Raw genomic sequence first — 20,978 nt, 5'->3', positions numbered from 1 at the left:
ACTCCAAGGCAGTCCCACTCAATCTCTGCAAGTGATAAGAACCCAGTATGTGATAAGAACTGATAACAATTGTATTTTTATCAGTCTTCTACATAAATTTAGTCTTAGGTGGCAATTAATAAATCTGAAATCTGAAGTCTAAAAAGTTAAAAAGATATTAAAACTATCTTAAATCTGAAAAGAGGCATTGATGCTTTTCTACTTTTCAGAGGCTCTAAATACTTTGCCTTGTTTGTCTTGGACCAAACTTTTAACTTCTGAAATACCCTATTTTTATTATTTTACCCCTAGAAAAGGCTATTTGGTAAATTTGAACCCAATTTGTATTATTTCATATAAAATGATTTATAAAATTCAAAATAATATTAAAATCAAACAATAAAATATATAATAATTACGAAAAATAATTAATAATTAACATAATTAAATTAATAAAAAATAATTACTCACTATTAAAAAATAATAAAAATGATTAAAGTTTAAAAAAAAATTTAATAGTTATACTAATATTGAACCAATGCAAATAAAAAATAATTAAATACATAATAACTAAGAAAAATAATTAATAATTAATAAAAAACATAATTAACATAATAAAAAATAATTAATCACTACTAAAAAATAATAAAAATGATTAAATACATAATAACTATGAAAATTAATTAATAAATAATAAATAACGTAATTAAATTAATAAAAAAATAATTACTCACTACTAAAAATAATAAAAATAATTAAATACGTAATGATTACGAAAAATAATTAATAAATAATAAATAACATGTTCAAATAACAAAAAATAATTACTCGCTATTAAAAAATAATAAAAAATGATAAAAATTTAATAAAAATTAATAGTTATAATAATATTGAAACATGAATAAAAAATAATTAAATACATAATAATTACAAAAAAATAATTAATAATTAATAAATATCGTTTTTAAATAATAAAAAATAATTATTCACTATTAAAAATAATAAAAAATGATTAAAATTTAATAAAAATTAATAGTTATAATAATATTGAAACACAAATAAAAAATAATTAAATACATAGTAATTAGAAAAAATAATTAATAATTAATAAATAACATGTTTAAAATAATAAAAAATAATTACTCACACATTATTAGATTTTCATTTATGTGTGCATTCACATATTAGATTTTCATTTGTTCAGCCCCGCATGCACACATTATTGAAGAACGCCTAACAACCATTTTCCCTATATAAAAGAAAAGTTTGTTCACCTACATAACCATAACAGTAAATTACAAACAAACAAGCAGTTCTACATAGTTCAAGTACATAACTAGAATCAAAGATAAGTAGTTCAATGCATGTTCCTATTTAATAATTTTTGTGCAATTTTCTCTCGCAATGAAGTTATGAACTGTGCATCAACCTGCCCATAAGATGTCTTTCCATCGTCATGCTCTTCTGTCTCTACTTCTACATTTTCATTAGGCACTTGCATATTAGATTCATCGTATTCATTGAAAAGAATATCAACTATTGATTCCCTTCTCAAATAGTTGTGGATAGCGACACATGCAATGACTATGTCCCGTTGGACATGGAGATTGAAAGGTGCCATCCGTTTAAGAATTAGAAACCGAGCTTTCAGAACACCAAACGATCTCTTAATTACATTTCTTAACTTTGCATGTGCCTGGTTGAATCCTTCTTCTTTTGTCCTAGCACACTCACGACGAAAGTTTGCTGCCCAATATCACACATTTCGATAGGGTGCCATAAAGCATCTTTTATTTGCGTATGCAGCATCGCAAAGATAGTATTTGTCTGTATCAATCAAATATATCTACCAAACAAATGAATTTATTAACAAAAACAAAATCCTATACAACACCATTCTTACCAGCAGGTGGAAATGGAAAATTGTTGATAGGGTTATATGCAACCACATGTAAAACCCTAGCATCATGTGTTGTTCCTTCCCAGCCAGCATAAAAATATGTAAATACCATATTAAAATCACAAACAACCAACACATTCTGGAAACATTCTTTCCCTCCTCTTCCTCGGTATGCTAGTTGTTTTTCCGGTGGTACCACATCATGAACAAGTGTCCCATCTAAAGCACCAACGGCACCCTTCGACAACAAAAGAAAATAACTAGTTTTGATCTCAACCCCCCCACCAATCAAAATTATGAAACTTATGTGATATTGTCAATTACTTACCTTGAATACTTGTCAGAGTCGTTTATGGTGCCCTAGGATGTTTGGATTTGGATCAAATGTAGTTGGGCGAATTATTTCTCGTGCAAATTCCATCATAGCAGATAGCACTTGATGAAAGTATGTATGCACTGTTTGGGTGGAGTGCTGGAATTTTCTCTTCATAATAGAGAACATTTCATTATGGCTTAAACACAAAAAAAAAAACATAGCCATCTTCTCCTCCACTGATATGTATTGGCTATCATGTAGCCATCACGATTACGAAAATGGCCACAGATCCATACATATGCTTCAATTGGCATCCTCATCACCTCGATGGTTTTCTAGTCATTTCCATTTAATAGCTCACGTGTATAAAGACAACCGGGTAGTGCAGATTCACAATCCGGCACCCTTGGAATACGCCTTCGTAAAGTTTTTTTATATACCAATATAAGTGGATAATCGTACCCAACCTCTTCATCCTAGGTGCCAACATGTTATTTTGGGTACCTGATGGTTACATTCCACATTGAGATTAATATAAAAGCAAATCTATAAGCATATTGAAAAGAAATATCAAAATATCATTTTCATCCAATAAATTCGTCAAGTTTGTGTAAACATACTCAAAATATCAATAAAACAAAACCCAACAAGTATAATGCAAGTATATCACCCCAAACTGTTTAACAAAAAAAAAAAGGAGTTCCATCTAATCAACCAAAACAAGAAGTCCAAGTATGATTAAAACCGATGAACAAGCCTACAATATGTTCATCCTCTTAGCATAAATTGATATCCACCGTTTAATCGCCTCATTATTGGGTGTGTCATAAGAACCATACCAACAGATCCATTCCCTTCTTGCTTTCGGGCTTTCCGCAAAGATGATCGAAGCCTCTATATATAAAGGAGTACTAGGTGTCCAGCCAAAATCATCAAATTTTTGAACACATTCTTCTATAGTTGGTCCTCCATCCTCAACAATCATAATATCAAGAAGCTTCTCCATCTTAGCATCAAGCTCACTAGTGAAATTTTTTTGCCTCTTGGAGGGGCATTCACTTGGACCTATAGACTCCTCAAAAGTCTGCTGTGTTTGAGGTTGGGACCTTGCGGGAGGTGTGATAGGCGTATCATCAATGTCAATAGGATCATCATCTAGTGTCTTACCATCAAAACCAATACCTAGGGAAGCATTTGATAGACTCGTAGATGTCATTGGTCTCGGCCTATTTGACAATGGAGTCCAACCAACTTCTCTAGTTGAACAAACCCCATCGAACAATGCTCTACACTCATCGGCAAATTGGAGTCCAGCATACCTAAAAACCTTCGCATTTGGGTAGATCTGTTATCATACAAACAAACAACCCATCCTATTAGCTACACACATATACATTACCTAACAACAACAAAAATTCAAGGCAGTTACCTTCAAGAACTCTTCCCACTTGTCATTTGACCAGTCCACTATACCAGTAGACGGGTTGTATCCATTTCCAGTCCTATTGATGAGGGTCACCCATAATTGATATTTTCTCTTTAAATAATCGAAGCCATTTTTAAGTTGCTTCTGTGAAAAATTCTTATAGAGCTTTTCCATGATCTTTTTAAATTCGTGCCCATGATTCTTTCTTAAGTGACCCACCTTATCTCCCATGTGTGGACACCTCATCAATGCAAAAGTCCAACAATAGTTTTTGTAGGGTCGGGTCCTTCCAAGTGGGTCTATCAAAATTATCTCCAAGGCCATTCCTAACCCCTATAAATGATAATGTAAGACCTATGTCAAAAAATAGAAAACCCAATCTCAAAGCATAAAGAGTTATAACAAAAAGAAGCTTCTCAAAACTAAAGAAGAGAAATAATAGAATATACTCATATTTATATCAACAAAATAAGCATACTCATATTTATAAACATAATCATATTTATAAACATACTCATATCAGCAAAATAAACATACCTATGGGGGTGTAAATGTTTTGGATTGATTAATAAAAATTTGTAAGAGAGATGCCAAATGAACAATGAGAACCTTGACTTCATAGTCATTAGCTATCAGAATCTAATTTTTCTATGGAAGCCTGTTGGTTATAACTAGACCCAAAAGCAAAGTACGGCTCAAGAAACATGGGGTGGGAGCTAGGTGAATCAAATCAGTCTTACGACTGCTTGGACTGTAATTGTGTGGAGATTAAAGCTGCCTATGTACATTAAAACATAGGTTTCTGACTACGTGTTGACTTTGTGCAGGTTTCTAATGGGAATTGTGTATGGGACCCTGTTCTCAGAAGTCAGAAGTACTTTGAAATTGGAAAGTAGAGACTTTCTTAAAGCTACCTCAGACACTCTACATACATTATGCAATTTGACCCTAACTGAGAGGACAAAAGACTGGTTAGAAGAGAAGTCTAAGGTAGTTTACTGTCAAAACTTTTCATAACAAGTTGACACGGTAAGAAGTTAGGAGCTTGGTACAGGCATACTTTGGTGCAAATACATTCTCTCAGAGGTAACTTTTTTGTTTGGTCTCCCTACTTAAATGAGATCCTTACTAGGGACAAACTCTTAAACAGAGGTGTCGAGAGTGTTTCATTGAATTGTGTTATATGAAACGAGGTGGAGGAATCTATGAATCACCTATTGTTACATTGTACTTTCACTCCATATGCTTAGAATAAAGCTTTGTTCACTTGAGTTTAGTTTAATGGTAAACTCACTAAATTTATTTTTCCCCTGTAGAATGACAAGGCCAGAAATTTTCTCCTCCAAAGTTCAGTACCCCTGTAGTTTCTCCGTGGAAGGGAATTCTTCATTTCTGCCTATGAAGTTTCTTCTGTTATGTTACTGGAAAATGACAGAGAATAGCTAAATGGGTGTTGGAAATTTAAAGATGCATACACTAAAAATTGGCATACCAACATAATATACTAGTATTGAGATGGTATCTAGGTTTCATACTTCTTATGGCAAAAATCAATTGTAATTTCTTGCTTGTTGAACTTGAACATCTTAAGGAGATTTACCTAATGTTCCATTTTTGTTAGTTTACTTTTTGGATGATGCATGTAATTGCATTATTTTGCTTATTTTCTAGGTTGGGCCTTCTTATGACATAAAACCTAAAGTTTGTTTGTGGGTTTGTTAAAATTTAGAAACATTTCCATTAAATTTCTGATTACATTTTATAAAGAAGCTAAGCTACATGAAAGTAGGCCTTTGCGTCAACAAGGAAAATGAATGTTGTTGTTGATTCATATTTAAAAATTAACTTTGTGACCCGTTTTATTGTTGTCCCTCTGATTATTTGTCGGTCAAGCATTTCTTTGACTTTGCTTATGAATCAAATCTTTACCAAAAAAACAAAAGAAACTCATAAACATCAATGGTCAGTTCCACTCATTTTTAAATATAAGGAAAAAGTCATCATACAGAAATGCATAAACCATTGAGAAAGCATTGAGAGGAAGGGCTTACTTTCAACTGATTTGGGTTATTCTAATCCAAGCCGAGTAGTAGTGTAAAAGAGAATGTAATAAAGACATATAACTTCAGGTATGAAACATCAAACATCTCAATGAACCCTATAAATTAGAAACCCTGGTTTGACACCATCAAATGAATTGGTTTAATTTAAGACTCTTAGAGCCTCCATGATGATATCTTGGGGAATAGTCGCAAAAGGGAGTTGTTTGAAAAGCCCTATTCCCTCACTACGTGACCACAGAACAGGGAGTTCTATCCCTAAAAAAGTATGCCAACATACCTCAAGGTATGTTGGCATAAAACATTCCTGTTTATCCATATACCACAAATCAAACGAAAATCATATGAAAATCAAACGAAAATCCATAAATCTTACAGATAATATGGGTAAAGCAAAACAAACAAAAATCTTTCATGTTGATCCATATACTACAAAGAAAACGAATCTGAATAGAGTCATAGCATAAAACATTCTTGTTTATCCAACAAGCATGGCAATAAAAAAGAAAAAAAAATTGAAGATTGCAAGGGTTTTTGAGGGAGCTTCTTTAGATTCGGTTCGAAGAGAAGGTTCTTCAGTTCGAAACAAGAAACGTACCTTTCAAAGAGCAGATTTGGTTTGAAGTGAAGGTTCACAGAGAAATGGTAGTGGAGCTTGCTCACAGAGAGGATGGCGGTGAACTTCTTCTCAATTCGAAAATGGGGTGAATGACCTATTTTTTTTGGGTTTTATGTGAAGGACAAATTGTTGTCATTTTTAATTTTTCAGGAGGATAATATCATCATTTACCAAGGTCTGAATAGCCTCTGAGCACATTAAGCACTCGTCCAACCACTTTCCTTTTAAGATTTGAAAATGTAATTCAAACCTAATATTAAAATGCACACCCAAACAAAGGTGACGTCTAAAAAGCAACTATTTCAAACTTTAAAGGTCTCATCAAACGCCACCTTAGAATCCTATTACATATTTACTTTAATCCTCTCAAAAAAATATATAGTAGTAATCATCGGCTGTGTGTGATTTTCTTTTCTACTTGTCGTTTTAAGTCTTATCCCAGCCATGATCGATCGACGGATGTAACAACATCTGTCTTCAATCCATAGATGCGAAGTCAGGGGCAACATTTTCTCTTCCATTGGGATCGTGTAGTGACAGCGGCCGTTGCAGGGTGGGTGTAGCAATCTGAAAGAATCATTCAACCTAAAAGTTTAAGGTGTTAAACTTTGTTTTTGGGCTGTGAAATTTTTTTAACAGTTACGTTTTATTTTTGGGCAAAATCAACATTTTATTTTTTTTGTTGTAATTTAACGATGATAATAATTATCAGAAAAACTATAATTAGTCAATTTCTTAAACTTTAGGAGTAAGAAAATTTGTCTATAATTTAGGTAATTTGCTGAAACATCCCTAATTGTAATATCTTCCCTAAACTTTCTAACATAGTTGCAATAATTCTCTTCGTTAGAATGATACGAAGGAAGTACGAAGATATCCAAAATACCTGTATAATTATTTTGATTTATTTTTTAAATTTATCTTTTATATTAATCACTCAAAGATAAAGCTTGCAACTTTAATTTTTTCTTTTTATTTTCACAAGGATTTTTTTATTATTTTTTTCTTTTTTGTTTTCACCTTATAAGGTTTCATATCGCTCAAAGATAAAGCTTGCAACTTTAATTTTTTATTTATATTTTCACAAGGATTTTTTTATTATTTTTTTCTTTTTTGTTTTCACCTTATAAGGTTTCATATCGCTCAAAGATAAAGCTTGCAACTTTAATTTTTTCTTTTTATTTTCACAAGGATTTTTTTATTATTTTTTTCTTTTTAGTTTTCACCTTTTAAGGTTTCATATCGCTCAAAGATAAAGCTTACAACTTTAATTTTTTCTTTTTATTTTCACAAGGATTTTTTTATTATTTTTTTCTTTTTTGTTTTCACCTTATAAGGTTTCATATCGCTCAAAGATAAAGCTTGCAACTTTAATTTTTTCTTTTTATTTTCACAAGGATTTTTTTATTATTTTTTTTCTTTTTTGTTTTCACCTTATAAGGTTTCACCCAAATCTCAATCTAGAAAATGAACCCAAAATTAATAAATGTCTCCCTTCTCTACTTTACAGTGACTCTTCAAACAAAATGAAAATAGCGAGAAAGGTCACATTCAGTCATTTCTTCAACTCTTCTATCTATGGGGCTGATTCCCGGTCCACTCTGCATTTACAACTGATTCTTGCTTCCACGATTGAATTCTTTTCAATTTTCGAAATCTTGTGTTACAATTATGTCGTCCACTCAAAATAAATAAATAATGAGCGCTTCCTGAATCTGAATATGAACATATTTGTCTTATACGGCTAAGTGATAGGCCCATAAAGCATCTCGCTACATGGTAGCGGGGTAAAGGAGGGGCTCGTCACAATGCGGGCTCCGGGTCCCCCGAGCTACCTCAAGGGATATTCCGAGGAAAATTTTAACTTGTGAGCTAAGAAAGCCGGCTCGTCTGAGCTCCCGAACAAGGCAAGTCATTCGATGACCAATTCTACTAAGGGTACTTCTGAAATATTCGAAGCTCGTTGCAAAGTAGCTCGCGAATGGGCCGCACGAGCATTCCTCAGGAAGCTTCTATTTAATAAGTCGTACCAGTCAAACTAGGCCACGTCCCTAACTGACGGCCCAGTCCCTGTCCTTTCGACAGTCTGCGCCCACGTCTCTCAGTAGGCGGAGGCGTGCCTGTCACTTTGGGGATGTGTCACTCACCCGAGTAAGGAGTACGTCCCAACGGCCACCTGCTCAGCCCTGGCAGGTAACGGCTGTGGCAGGGACCCAGTGGCAGTTATGCCCAATCTCGCAAGAGCGCTCCTATAAAAGCCCTCAGGGCAGAGGAGAAACTTCTTCTAGAGACCTCTAACCTCTCGAATATAGTGATAAAGCGCGACCTCCACTCTTAGCTTTTGTTTCTCTCTTTACTCCCCATACACAGTACTAACTTAAGCATCGGAGTATTCCCACCGGGCAAGTCCCCGAGAATCCTTCCTTTCATCTTCTCAGGTGCCGCGTGTTGTCGACAAGGAGACAGCCAGCCGCCAGCTAGGAGTGCCCGGATCGCGCCACATCATTTGGCGTCATCTGTGGGAACGCTTCAAAAGGCCTTCCCCTTTAAATTTTTTCAATTACTTCTTCTTCCTTGAAACAACCCAGCGCTCATGGCTTCCTCTAGCGACGTCGGACGAAGCACGAAAATGGGTAACTCCAGGGAGCAACCACAGTCTCCTACTGTCTATAACAGACAGTTCACCATCCCCCTCTCAGCAGACGGAATCCCCAGCTTGAACGTGCCTCTCACAATGGCACCTGTCATCGCCCCACTCCCCGCTACAATCGGAACGATGTTCACTAAACCCTCGATCATGCCCCCAGCGGCCAGCCCAAACCAGTTGGAGAACCTGATGCAGTGCATGAAGGCCATGCAGGCCCAAATGCAATAGTTCCAACAACTTCAGCTCTATCAACAGCACGTGCTGCACTAGGTCTCCCAGTACCAGTATCAGCAGCAGTTCCCCCAGCTGCCCCAACCCCAGCTTCAACAGCCTCAACTCCAGCCTCAGCACCCGGCCTCACAGCAAGCCAAATCTCGCCACTAGAGCGAGCACTCCGGCCGAGGAGAGGTCCCCCAAAATCTCCCAAAAAACTAGGCCTCCCCCCACGGCCGACGGGAGAGACCGGCTACCCCGATCTCGCCACGGATGAACAGGTCGAGAGGACCCCGGCTCGGCAGGTCAACGTCGCCTCGACAGTCGAAGTTCAGAACCCCGATCCTTGAAAACCGGTTCGAGATCCTGGCAATAGACTCTAAGCAGGCCCCTTCTGTCCGCAGCCATCACCAGTAGACCGGGCTACTCCCGGCGCAAACCATTCTAGACAACGCGGAGGTGAGCAACACGAACGTCGAGCCCACCAAGAAGCAGAGATGCCGGCGCCGAGCTCGTCAATCTGTCACCCGCGATTTGCCCGAGTTCATGGGCAAAGAAGAGGTAGGCTCAACCGAAGCCAAGGCTACCCTCCTCTCGGTTCCGTCCCCCCTGTCCTCCGAACTCTTGGTAGTCCTAATGCCCAAGGATTTCAAGCTTCCCCCTCTTGACAAGTATGACGGGTCGTTCGACCCGAATGATCATGTAGACGCCTTTCAGTAACAGATGCACCTGGCGCGAGCCAGTGAGTCATGCATGTGCGTGGCCTTCTCCACTACTTTCAGGGGAGCAGCCCGCACGTGGTACCGGAACTTGGCACCCGGGTCGATAAGAAGTTAGGCGTAGTTAGCACAAGCCTTCACGTCCCACTTTGTCATCAGCAAACGATGCCCGCGGACTGAAGAAAGCATCTTCAACGTAGCCCAAAGAGAAGGGGAGTCCATTCGAAGTTATATCAAGCAGTTCAACGACGCTTGTATGCAGATACTGTGCCTGGACCCCGCCGTACGCCTAGCAGCAGCCAAGAAGGGCGTAAAACACAAAGAGTTCAAGTGGCACATGATCGCCAACCAACCCGCGACCATAATCAACTTTCTAAAGCTTTCGGATAAGTTCATAGCCACCGAAGAGGAGATCAACCAGAAGGGTGAGGGCGCACCCGAAAAAAGAAAGAGAGAAGGGGAACCTTCCAGTCAAGAGGACACCCGAAGAAAAAAGGAAATAGTTCGGGGTGCAAAGGCGGGTCAGTTGTTCCAAGCTCCTACACCAGACCGAGCTGACTACACTCCACTGAACACAAAGCGGGCCAAAATCCTAATGGCAATCAAGGACGCCCCGTACGTGAAGTGGCCGCCCCATCTGAGGGGGAATCCCAATGAAAGAAATAAGAGTCTGTATTGCAGCTTTCACAAGGATCACGGTCACAGTACCGAGAGTTGTAAAAACCTCCGCGACGAGATAGAGGAGCTCATCCGTCACGGATATTTGAGAAACTTTGTACAAAATAATAATAACACTAATAATAGTAATAGAACAGGTCAGCAAGGGGAGCATGGCAAAGACTTTCCCGAGTCCAGTAGCAAGCCGGCCGAACAACCGCAGAGACAGCCCCCAGAGGAGAGGTCAGTTTGGGGAATCATCCACATGATAGTGGGAGGTTCGATCGTTGCAGGGTGCACCTTAACGGCAGCTCGGACGTCGGTTCGCGAGGTCACCCGGGAGGAACAGAACCCCCCAAAGCGGCCGAGAACGGAAGAGCCAATTTTCTTCACAGAAGACGATGCGCGAGGAGTCCATTACCCCCACGACGACGCGCTCGTAATAAAGTTGAGAATCAACGACTTTGAGGTTAGGCGCATACTCGTTGATTTGGGCAGCTCGGCCGACATACTCTTCAAAGCCACATTTGACCAGCTCTAGTTGCAGAGAAGCGACCTGAAGCCCGCAAACACTCCTTTGGTAGGCTTCAGTGGAGAAGAAGTCTGGCCCATTGGGAAAATAATAGTACCTGTAGAGATCGGCACATGGCCTTGTGTGGTCAGATTCGAACACAACTTCCTAGTGGTAGCGACCCCCTCTCCCTACAATGCCATAGTAGGTCGACTGATCACCCATGCCCTACGGGCGGTGGTCTCCACTTACCACTTGGCCATAAAGTTCCCAACAGACTTCGGTGTGGGACTAGCGCTGGGCGACCAGCTCGAGTCCCGCAAGTGCTATATTGCCGCCCTAAAGGGGAAAACCAAGGTGGCCGATAACCTTGAATTGGAACGACCCACGGAGCAAAGCGAAGAACGAGCCGCGCCCACAAAAGAAGCAGTCGCGGTCCCGACCTCAACAGCAGACCCAGTTTGGACGCTCCAGATCGGCGCTTCCGTCCAGGAGCCCCTACGATCCGAACTGGTAAATTTTTTACTTCAAAATTTAGATATTTTTGCATGGTCCGCGGCAAAAATGCCCGGTATAGACCCCAAACTCATAACTCACAAGCTGAACACTGATCTTGTAGTTAGGCCCGTTAGACAGAAGAAACGCAACCTAGCCCCGGAATGGTGGAAAGCGGTCGACGAGGAAGTCGAGAAGCTCCTCGCGGCGGACTTCATAAGAGAAGTCCACTACCCAAGTGGCGCATGTGCGTCGACTACACCGACCTGAACCGGGCTTGCCCGAAAGACTGCTTCCCACTCCCTAGAATCGACTGTTTGGTGGACGCGACCTCAGGGCATGAATTGCTAAGTTTCTTGGACGCCTACTCGGGCTATAACCAGATCAAGATGGACCCGATGGACAAAGAAAAGACTGTCTTCATCACTGAATTCGGCTGTTACAAGGTTATGCCCTTTGGGTTGAAAAACGCAGGGGCAACCTTTCAAAGGCTTGTAAATAAATTGTTTGCGCCGTTAATCGGCAGAAGAGTAGAATGCTACGTAGATGACATGGTCGTCAAAACCCAGTTCTCACATGAATTAATACAAGACTTGCATTCTGTTTTTGGAATTTTGCGTAAGTTCAATATGAGATTGAATCCAAACAAGTGTGTGTTCGGCATGACCTCGGGTAAATTCCTGGGATACATCATTAACCGGCGCGGCATTGAGGCCAACCCGGATAAGGTTAAGGCCATCTTAGACATGAAACCACCCCGGAAGCCGAAGGAGGTTCAGAGGTTGAATGGCCGCATAGCCGCCCTAAGCCGTTTCATGTCTAAGTCGGCGGACCGCAGTCTATCGTTCTTTAAGGAAATAAAGGGAAAAGGGTTCGAATGGACCCAAGATTGCCAGCTCGCGTTCGACGAGCTCAAGGAATACCTTGCTAGCGTGCCGACCCTAACCCGGCCCGATGAGGGCGATGGTTTAGAACTCTACCTCTCGGCAAGCGACGAGGTGGTCAATTCGGTACTAATAAAGGAAGTAGATTGGGTCCAACGACCCATCTATTATGTTAGCAAAGTATTACAGGGAGCAAAAACGAGATACCCGGAGATGGAAAAGCTAGCATACGCATTGATAATTGCAGTTCGGAAGCTCCGCCCGTACTTCCAAGCTCATACTGTTATCGTCCTTACCGACAAACCTCTGAGGCAAGTATTGCTTAAGCCCGAGGTCTCTGGTCGGTTAACGAAGTGGGCCATCGAGCTTAGCAAGTACGACCTCCAGTACAAGCCGCGAACTGCCATTAAGGCCCAAGCCTTAGCAGATTTCATAGCTGAATGCACATTCAGCTACGAAGTTCCCAGGCCGGTTGAGCGCGAGGCTCCCACCTCGGGTGAGCCCGATGCTCCCAGGTCGGTCGAGTCTGAACCCCGTGAAGTAGTAGCCAGTGTGGTACCTCTCCTAGCTCGGCCGACCACGAGCTGGGATGAGGAGCCCTGGATCTTTCACGTAGATGGCTCCTCGAACCAACAGGGTAGCGGTGCCGGAATAGTTCTGCACGGCCCAAGCAGCATGAAACTGGAGTACGCGCTACGCTTTGAGTTCGAGGCGTTGATAGCCGAACTAGCCTTAGCTAGAGAAGTAAAAGACAAGCACATCGTTATCTACAGCGACTCCCAGCTCGTGGTCAACCTGGTCACTGGCGAATATGAAGCTCGCGAGCCGACCACGGTCGCCTACTTAGCCAGAGTCAGAGAGGCCCTGCTAAACTTCCAGTCACACTTCATTAGACTGATCCCTAGGTCGGAGAACGTTGAGGCTGATGCCCTGTCCAAGTTAGCCAGCACTAGCGACATCACCATGAGAACCGTGTACATAGAGGACCTGTCTCGGCCTAGCATTCTCAGAGGGGCAGAGGAGGTCGCTCCCGTCATTCAAGCAGAGCCGAGCTAGATTGACCCACTCATGAGCTTCTTGTTACACGGGACCCTCCCTGCAGATCGCAATGCAGCTAGAAGGGTGCAGCGCCAGGCAGCTAAATACGTCATGATAGACGAGCGGTTGTACAGAAGATCCTACACGCTCCCCTACTTGCGTTGCTTGCGACCTACCGAAGTCGAGCTCGTACACCGCGACACTCATGAGGGTCTGTGCGGCGGACACTTGGGGCGCAGGGCCCTCGCCCCGAAAGCGCTTTGACAAGGGTATTATTGGCCAACAATGAAGGCAGATGCCATTGAACTCGTCAGGAAATGTGACAAATGCCAGAGACATGCCAATATTTACCACCAACCCGTTGCCGACCTCAAATATCTCACCAGTCCGTGGCCCTTTGCACAGTGGGGCATCGATCTACTCGGGCCATTCCCGCCAGCAACGGGTGGAAGGAAGTTCTTAGTGGTAGCAGTGGACTATTTTACCAAGTGGGTAGAAGCCGAACCCCTCGTAACGATAACAGCCCGAAATGTCCAAAACTTCTTTTGGAAGAACATCGTATGCCGCTTCGGATTACCTCGGGTATTGATCTCCGACAACGGCAAACAGTTCGAGGACATCAAATTTCAAGACTGGTGCCGAGACATGGGGATCCGACAAAATTTTACTTCAGTCGCACACCCTCAAGCAAACGGCCTGGCAGAAGTCACGAATAGAGTCATCCTCCGCAGACTAAAGGCATGGCTAGACCAAGCTAAAGGATTGTGGACAGATGAACTACCCAGTGTCCTATGGGCCTGCCGGACCACAGAGAAGACCACCACGGGAGAAACACCCTTCAATCTCACCTACAGCACCGAAGCAGTGATCCCCGCAGAGATCAAAGTACCTACGTTGCGCCTAGAAGCATACAGTGATCAAACAAACGAAGATGAGTTACGTACCAACCTCGACCTACTCGATGAAGTAAGGGACCTCGCGTACATTAGAACTACAGCATACCAGCAGAGAGTAGCTCGGTACTATAACACCAAGGTCAAGAAGCGAAACCTCCGCGTTGGCGACCTGGCCCTTCGTAAAGTTATGGTACCTGAGCCCGGCGCTGGCAAGCTCGGGTTCAACTGGGAAGGTCCTTACCGAGTGAAACGAGTGCTCGAGGAAGGAACATACGAGCTCGAGACCCTCAAAGGGAAACAAGTACCTCGAGCATGGAATATTGTCAACACGAGGCAATATTACTTGTAAGAATCGAGTAGGCCACGAGCCACTCCCAAAGCCTAAGGGCCAGAATACCGGGCTAACATGACCTCGGCATAAGAAGACCCCAATCGCCACTTCGGCTTGGGAGAATCCAAGAGCGGACTACGGGTCCCTCCCTAAGCCTAAGGGCCAAAACACCGAGCTAACGAAGGCCTCGGCATGAAGAAAGACAACTACCTCAATGGCGAAGGCAAAGTATGAAATATTAAAGGCGTAAGCAGCTCGGGTTCAAACTCTACGAAACACAGTTCGTCTTGATACATCGATCGAACTAAAGGATAACCAACCAATGCTTAGTTCGGACGTACATAGTAATCACTTCACAGTATGCCACAGAGGCCCTAAACGTGACATAGGGAGAACGCCTACCGAAGAGCCCTACTTTGGGTAGGTAGCTTCAATAACCCAAATGATGAGATCGCTTTAGCAAAAATGAAAGGAGTTCATCATACTCAGAAAGAGGGGAGAGACTTTCATCGTTAAAAAAAAAAAAAAAAAAAAACAAACGACAAACAAATGCAGTAAAGGAAAATAACAAGTGCAGCAACCGAGCTAAAACAGCTCGGGAAAGGTTTGATCATCATAGGGCACGACCGCCCAACCAAAAAACTGGTGAAAGACCAGGTTTACGGCACCCGGAAGCCACAGAAGCCCAGAGAAACGCCACCTCAAGGATCCGCCTCCTCATCCTCCGGAGAGTCAGGCTCCTTTTCATCCGCCTGGTCTACTGTCTCAGGGGACAGACCCTTCATAGTAATGTCGTCGAGGTTGAGCCCGGAGAACTTCTTCCGAAACAGCTACTGACAGAGCTTGAACCCTGAGCGGTACGAACCCGAACCATACTCTGCCTGGAGATCATGAAATTCCTAGGAGTCTTTAAAATACCAGACCGCCTTCTCTCGCTCAGCCTCCACCATCTGATCAAAGTTTTGGGTCCGATTCAGAAGAGTGGACTCCAACTCCCGCACTTGCTGCCTGAGGAGCTCCCTCTCCCCCACCATCCTCGACGACTCCTCCCTATAGCGTGTGCTTTCTTCAGTAAGCCGAGCGATTTGAGCCTCCTGGTCGTGGACGAGCAGCTCCTGAGACTCGCTCCCCTTGCGAGTGTGATGGAGCTCACCCCAGATCCGGTCGAGCTCAAACTGGAGATTCTGATTGGCAGCACGTTGGTCGAGGGCGTCGACGCGATGGATGCGCGTCTGGAGAGCCATGGCATGGATGGTAGGATTTACCTATCGGCGAAAAAGATCAGAATACAACTATAAAAGGGCAAAACGAGAGGGAAAAAGGGAAAAAGGCCACTTACCACCATGTAGTGGGCAAAGGTGAACGTAGAGAGATCCCCGGGCTCCATGTTTCCCCACTGAGCGATCTCGTCATTATTGATTGCCTTCCGACTCCTCCGGCGAGCTACCAGATAATCGTTTACCCCTTCTCAGTTTCCCACTGGGAACCGGGGATAAGGACGGGGCTGAAAGGGGTTAAAGGGGGCCTCCCCTGGCGGAGAGGGCTCGCTTCCCCCAGGGTTGACCCCACTAGCCCCCTCAGGAGGGGGCATCGGAACCTCGGGTGGAGGAGAGAGCAGGACCGACTCAGTAGACCCGAACTCAATGCTTCCTAAAGGAGGGGTCCGGTCGGGGCGCGTCCTCTTCACCTGGCGTCTCTGGTTGCCCGAGAGAAGGCGGCGCGAATCGGCACTAGACATGATGGCTGCCAAAAGACCACAAGATATTAGTCCAACAGGAAGCAAAATTCATGTGTACACAAGTCACAAGACACTACGCGACCTAAAAGGCCGACCTACTCGGGCTCAAGCCTACCTGCACGAGCTTCTCCTCGGCCAAGTAGTTCGAGCAAAGGAAGCCTACCGACGCCCAGGATAGCATCATTTTTCGAATCTCAATGTTCAGCTCGACCCTGGGGTCCTAGATGGCACCCCTCCAAGCAGTGGGAAAGGGCCACCCCTCGGGGTTATGGACCACAAAGTAGTCCCGCTTCCAGGCGGGGATCTTATTCGGCAACTCGTACAAGAGCTTGTAGCCGCCGTGACGGGGAGAGAGGTAGTAAAAGCGCCTCTCCAGGGGAACCCCAGGAGCAGCATTCTTTATACAAAGGATAGAGGCAAAAATGTCAAAGTCCAAAGGGAGGCAGTACTCGTGGCATAGGGATATAATCCCAACCATGTTTCGAACAGTGTTGGGGTGAAGCTGGTCAACAGTGATGTTGAAGTGGTTCAACACCTCCACTTTCAAGGGGTGTAGGGGAAGACGCAAGCCAACCTCAAGCTGTTCCTGAAAGATCATTATGTCATTGGGACCATGCTCCCAAGGAAAGTTGCTAGTAGGGAGGCTGTAAACCAGGTCCCCAGGAAGGCGAAAGTAGTAGATCAGAGACCTGAGTCTCTCCGCTGTCATTAAGGAAGGGCCAAAGGTATCAGGCTCCCTCCCCCTAGAAGTGGATGCCATGTCGCCAGAGGCCTCCCGAGCCTCCGGGATATGCTCCCAGGCTCTCCCCGAACCCGAGGGAGCATCGTCATCTTGGCTATCGCCCCTGTGGTAAGTATGGCGTGGGTAGCCAAACATGGCTGACGGCGGTTGGGACTCACCAGAGTAGACGGAACGAAGCGGACTGAGAAACTCGAGTAGACTAAGCGAAGTACGCAACCTCAGAGCCAAAAGCAAGATGGCATGGACGGAGATAAGGCCGATGGGGGCCCCCAATTTATAGCTCTCGCCCCTTTCAAACCGACGGCCCGGATCAAAGCAGATCCAACGGTCCACAAGCGCCCTTACCGCACGCCTTCTGAAAACCGAAGGCGATTGGCGACACGTCTTCCACAGTTAAGGTAGTCACAGCCGCATGACATTCGGAATTAAAGGCCACCTTAGCACATTTTCGGAATCCGAAAAGTCAGAGAAGTCAGAAGATCTATTAATTCCCGCAAATGCATTTATTGAAAACAGTCAATCAAGTTTGAATTTCGGTCAAATCAATCCATCGAGTTTCATAAACTCCCCGCGCTAAGGCGGCACTCTTAGCCCGAGGAGTGGAGGGCAATTGATGAAGGATAATTTGACCCGACCTATGGAACGACGACACGTGGACGCTGATTCAGTGTAAGCGACAACTCGGTATTGTGGTCCAATACGACTAAGTGATAGGCCCATAAAGCAGCTCGCTAGATAGTAGCGGGGTAAAGGAGGGGCTCGCCACAATGCGGGCTCAGAGTCCCCCAAGCTACCTCAAGGGATATTCCGATGAAAACTTTAACTTGCGAGCTAAGACAGCCGACTCGCATGAGCTCCCGAACAAGACAAGTCATCCGATGACCAATTCTACTAAGGGTACTTCTGAAATATTCGAAACTCGTTGCAAAGTAGCTCGCAAATGGGTCGCACGAGCATTCCTCAGGAAGCTTCTATTTGATAAATCGTACCAGTCAGACTGGGCCACGTTCCAAACTGACGGCATTCGTCTTACTCTAATTCTCACCTGATGATTAACGGGCCCTGTTGATTATATTTAAAAGCATTATAAAAAAAAAAAAGAAAAAAAGCATTCGTCTTAATTGGACCATTCAAAGACTACAGACTGAACAGAGGAGTGAGAAGACAATTAGGCCAGTGCACAATCTCTTCACAGAATGCAAAATCACATAGTATAATCTGTATTTGGGAACACAGAAGAACGGTGAAAGATGATAAGTTTGGAGGGGCAACTGCTCCCACTCGTTGTAACAGAATAAGACTATGAAGAGCGGCAACTACTCGATTACCACTCGTTATAGCAGAATAACACCACGAAACTAAACTAACAACAGGAGTTGAAGACAACCCAAAACCCAAGAAGACCAGACACCCAAATTATGACTCCACTCTCTCTCTCTCTCTCTCTCTCTCTTGTTTACTCAATTCCGAACTTCTTCTTGAGTACTAAAACGAAATCGTAGACCTTGTTCTGGTCAGGGAGAGATTTTGACACACTCTCCTTCTGCATGCACCGCTTGGCCCAAGCCACAAACTTTGGGCAGTGAGCTTCAATGCTGAAATTCCCACACGTCTCATAGGCGTAGAACCAGCTGTAGAAGGGGACAAGCGTCACATCCACGAAGTCCAAAGCGTCACCCCCAAAGTAAGGCTTGTCTCCAAGCTCCCCCTCCAAGAGCTTCAAGCACTCTATGAACTCTTTCTTTGCTGCCTCTTGGTCTTCTCCTTTGGTAGCCCAAATCCTCCTTCCACAATCGTAAATCTACATGGAAGAAACCAGAAAAAAAAGGGAAGGTAAGTATGAATATGAAGGAGTTAAAGAATACAGAGAGACTGCTCCACACATCAATCTGCCCCAATTTGAAGCAAGATTTTACAAGGTTCAAAACATGGTTAAAGGGGGCACTTGGCCACTTAATTCCACGGTAATAAAAGAACCCAAATGAGAAGATTTCCAGATTACCCATCTGAGAATGGAGAACAAAGAAGACACCCACCCATTTGCAAAGATCTCTGAGAATATAATAGTAAAGGTAAACATTCAGAATAACTTAATCAAATGAAAAATACCCACAATGTTTGAAGCTCTGAAGCACATTAATAATACATGAAAATCGCCTTATCAGGCTTCAAGAAAAACAAAAAACAAAAAGAAAACATGCAAAAGAAGATATCAAATCAAAACCAACTTATCTTCATATTCTCACTCTTTTATTGGGTAAAATGAAAGCAGTAGAACTATGAATTATCATCAAATCAAGGATATAAAATCAACTACTTAACTACTCCAGAAATCAAGAAGAAAAGAAGAAGCCATAAGAAGGCAACAATATTTCATTTCTTTTAGATTTTTTTTCATGCTTAGATTCCATAACAAAGAAACTAACCCACGTAGAAAAGGGAAGAGGAATACAAGGAAAAATAAAGTTCAGTGGGAGATCCACCTTCTTGTCTGTGAAATCAGCCCAGAACCTGGCTTGGGCGCGCTTGTGTGGATCGGAGGGCATCAACGGGAGTTTATCTTTCCAGACCTCATCAATGTACTGAAGAATAATGAGCGATTCGCAGATGGGCTTCCCATTGTGAATCAAAACAGGGATCTTCTTGTGAACAGGGTTCATCTGCAGCAGCAGAGGACTCTTGTTTTGGAGGTCCTCATCCCTGTATTCATATTTGACCCCCTTCTCAGCCAAAGCAATTCTCGCCCTCATCCCAAAAGGGCTTGGCCAGAAATCCAAAAGAATCACTTCATCCGCCATTGTTAACAAATCTAAGGTGCTCAAAGCTATAAACCACTGACACCAGAGAGTAGGCTAATGAGTGAGCGAGTGATTGTAGGGGGAGATGGCTGATATTTATAGCCGTCTCTGATCAACCAATTCTGAAAATTTCTAGCCTTTTCTTTGAATTCAAAAACGTAAACAGGATGTCATTGCTTCCGTCATTATGTTATGTTCTACGCCCTTCCCTTTTGCTCGATTTCACTGATGACCAGCCTGCCACAAACGTCGAGCCATTGGATTGGCTGGTCCCACGCCACTGTGAAAAAGAAACTGATGAGAGAGCAGCCTCATTGACGCATGGAGGTAGTTGCATGAGAGCAGCAGCTTCATTATAGCTGACGGTGGATCTTCTTCTCTTATTCATTGAATCATACACCCTTCGAGCATCGTGCAAATTAGCAAATATCTGGGACAAAAACGTCTTTTGGAACAGTCTAGAAAACGGATCCTTGTAGTTAAATTATTATTTCAAGAGATGCTTAAATAAGATTCTTTTGGGAGCAGATGCTAGCCCTACGGATGTGACTTTTACTTAGTTTTTTTAGTAAATTACAAGATCCTCCCCTTATTTTTCTAACAATCATAAAACCCCCTATGTTTATATTTAGCAAAAACCTCTCTGTACCTTTTAGAAAATATGCGAGACCAAATCAGCCCCCATGAAACTGCCCCCCACAACGTCCCACAGTACATCCCCGCCCTGTATTGGAAATATCTCCGCTGATAATATACCTGGAATGATGATGTCATATAAGGAGATGTTCTCAATACATGGCGGGGATGTACTGTAGGACGTTTGTGGGGGCAGTTTCGTGGGGGGCTGATTTTCCTAGACAGAAAAACTGTCCTAATGTATTTATTTTTTTAAATACCTATTTTACCCTCCCTCCAAAACACTGTTCATTTTCTTCCTAAGAAGTAAGAACTAGAAGCCATCAGCCTTCCATCGCATACCCATGGCCATGGCTGCTCCTAAATAGAATCA

General features: G+C 43.0%; 2 protein-coding genes across 2 annotated transcripts; both read right to left on the bottom strand.

Annotated features, from left to right (window-relative positions):
* Positions 1 to 2,763: 2,763 nt before the first annotated feature.
* LOC148801394 (uncharacterized) lies at positions 2,764 to 6,414 on the bottom strand. The gene is made up of 3 exons (XM_088900984.1): positions 6,280 to 6,414; positions 3,625 to 3,954; positions 2,764 to 3,540 (listed from the first exon to the last, which is right to left on the bottom strand). Exons 2-3 carry the CDS (start codon positions 3,943 to 3,945, stop codon positions 2,953 to 2,955), a joined length of 909 nt encoding a protein of 302 aa, XP_088757110.1. The 5' UTR covers positions 3,946 to 3,954; positions 6,280 to 6,414; the 3' UTR covers positions 2,764 to 2,952.
* An 11,945-nt stretch (positions 6,415 to 18,359) lies between these two features.
* Positions 18,360 to 20,083, bottom strand: LOC104588759 (putative glutathione S-transferase parC). The gene is made up of 2 exons (XM_010246828.3): positions 19,655 to 20,083; positions 18,360 to 18,972 (listed from the first exon to the last, which is right to left on the bottom strand). The coding sequence occupies exons 1-2, from the start codon at positions 19,967 to 19,969 to the stop codon at positions 18,628 to 18,630; spliced, it is 660 nt and encodes a 219-aa protein (XP_010245130.1). The 5' UTR covers positions 19,970 to 20,083; the 3' UTR covers positions 18,360 to 18,627.
* Between the last annotated feature and the right edge of the window lie 895 nt (positions 20,084 to 20,978).

Source organism: Nelumbo nucifera, chromosome 3 (genome assembly GCF_055504915.1).
Source record: "Nelumbo nucifera cultivar China Antique chromosome 3, China Antique-T2T, whole genome shotgun sequence".
Classification (NCBI taxonomy): Eukaryota; Viridiplantae; Streptophyta; class Magnoliopsida; order Proteales; family Nelumbonaceae; genus Nelumbo; species Nelumbo nucifera.
Note: the sequence above shows the minus strand (reverse complement) of the source record. Positions and strands in the feature narration are given on the sequence as shown.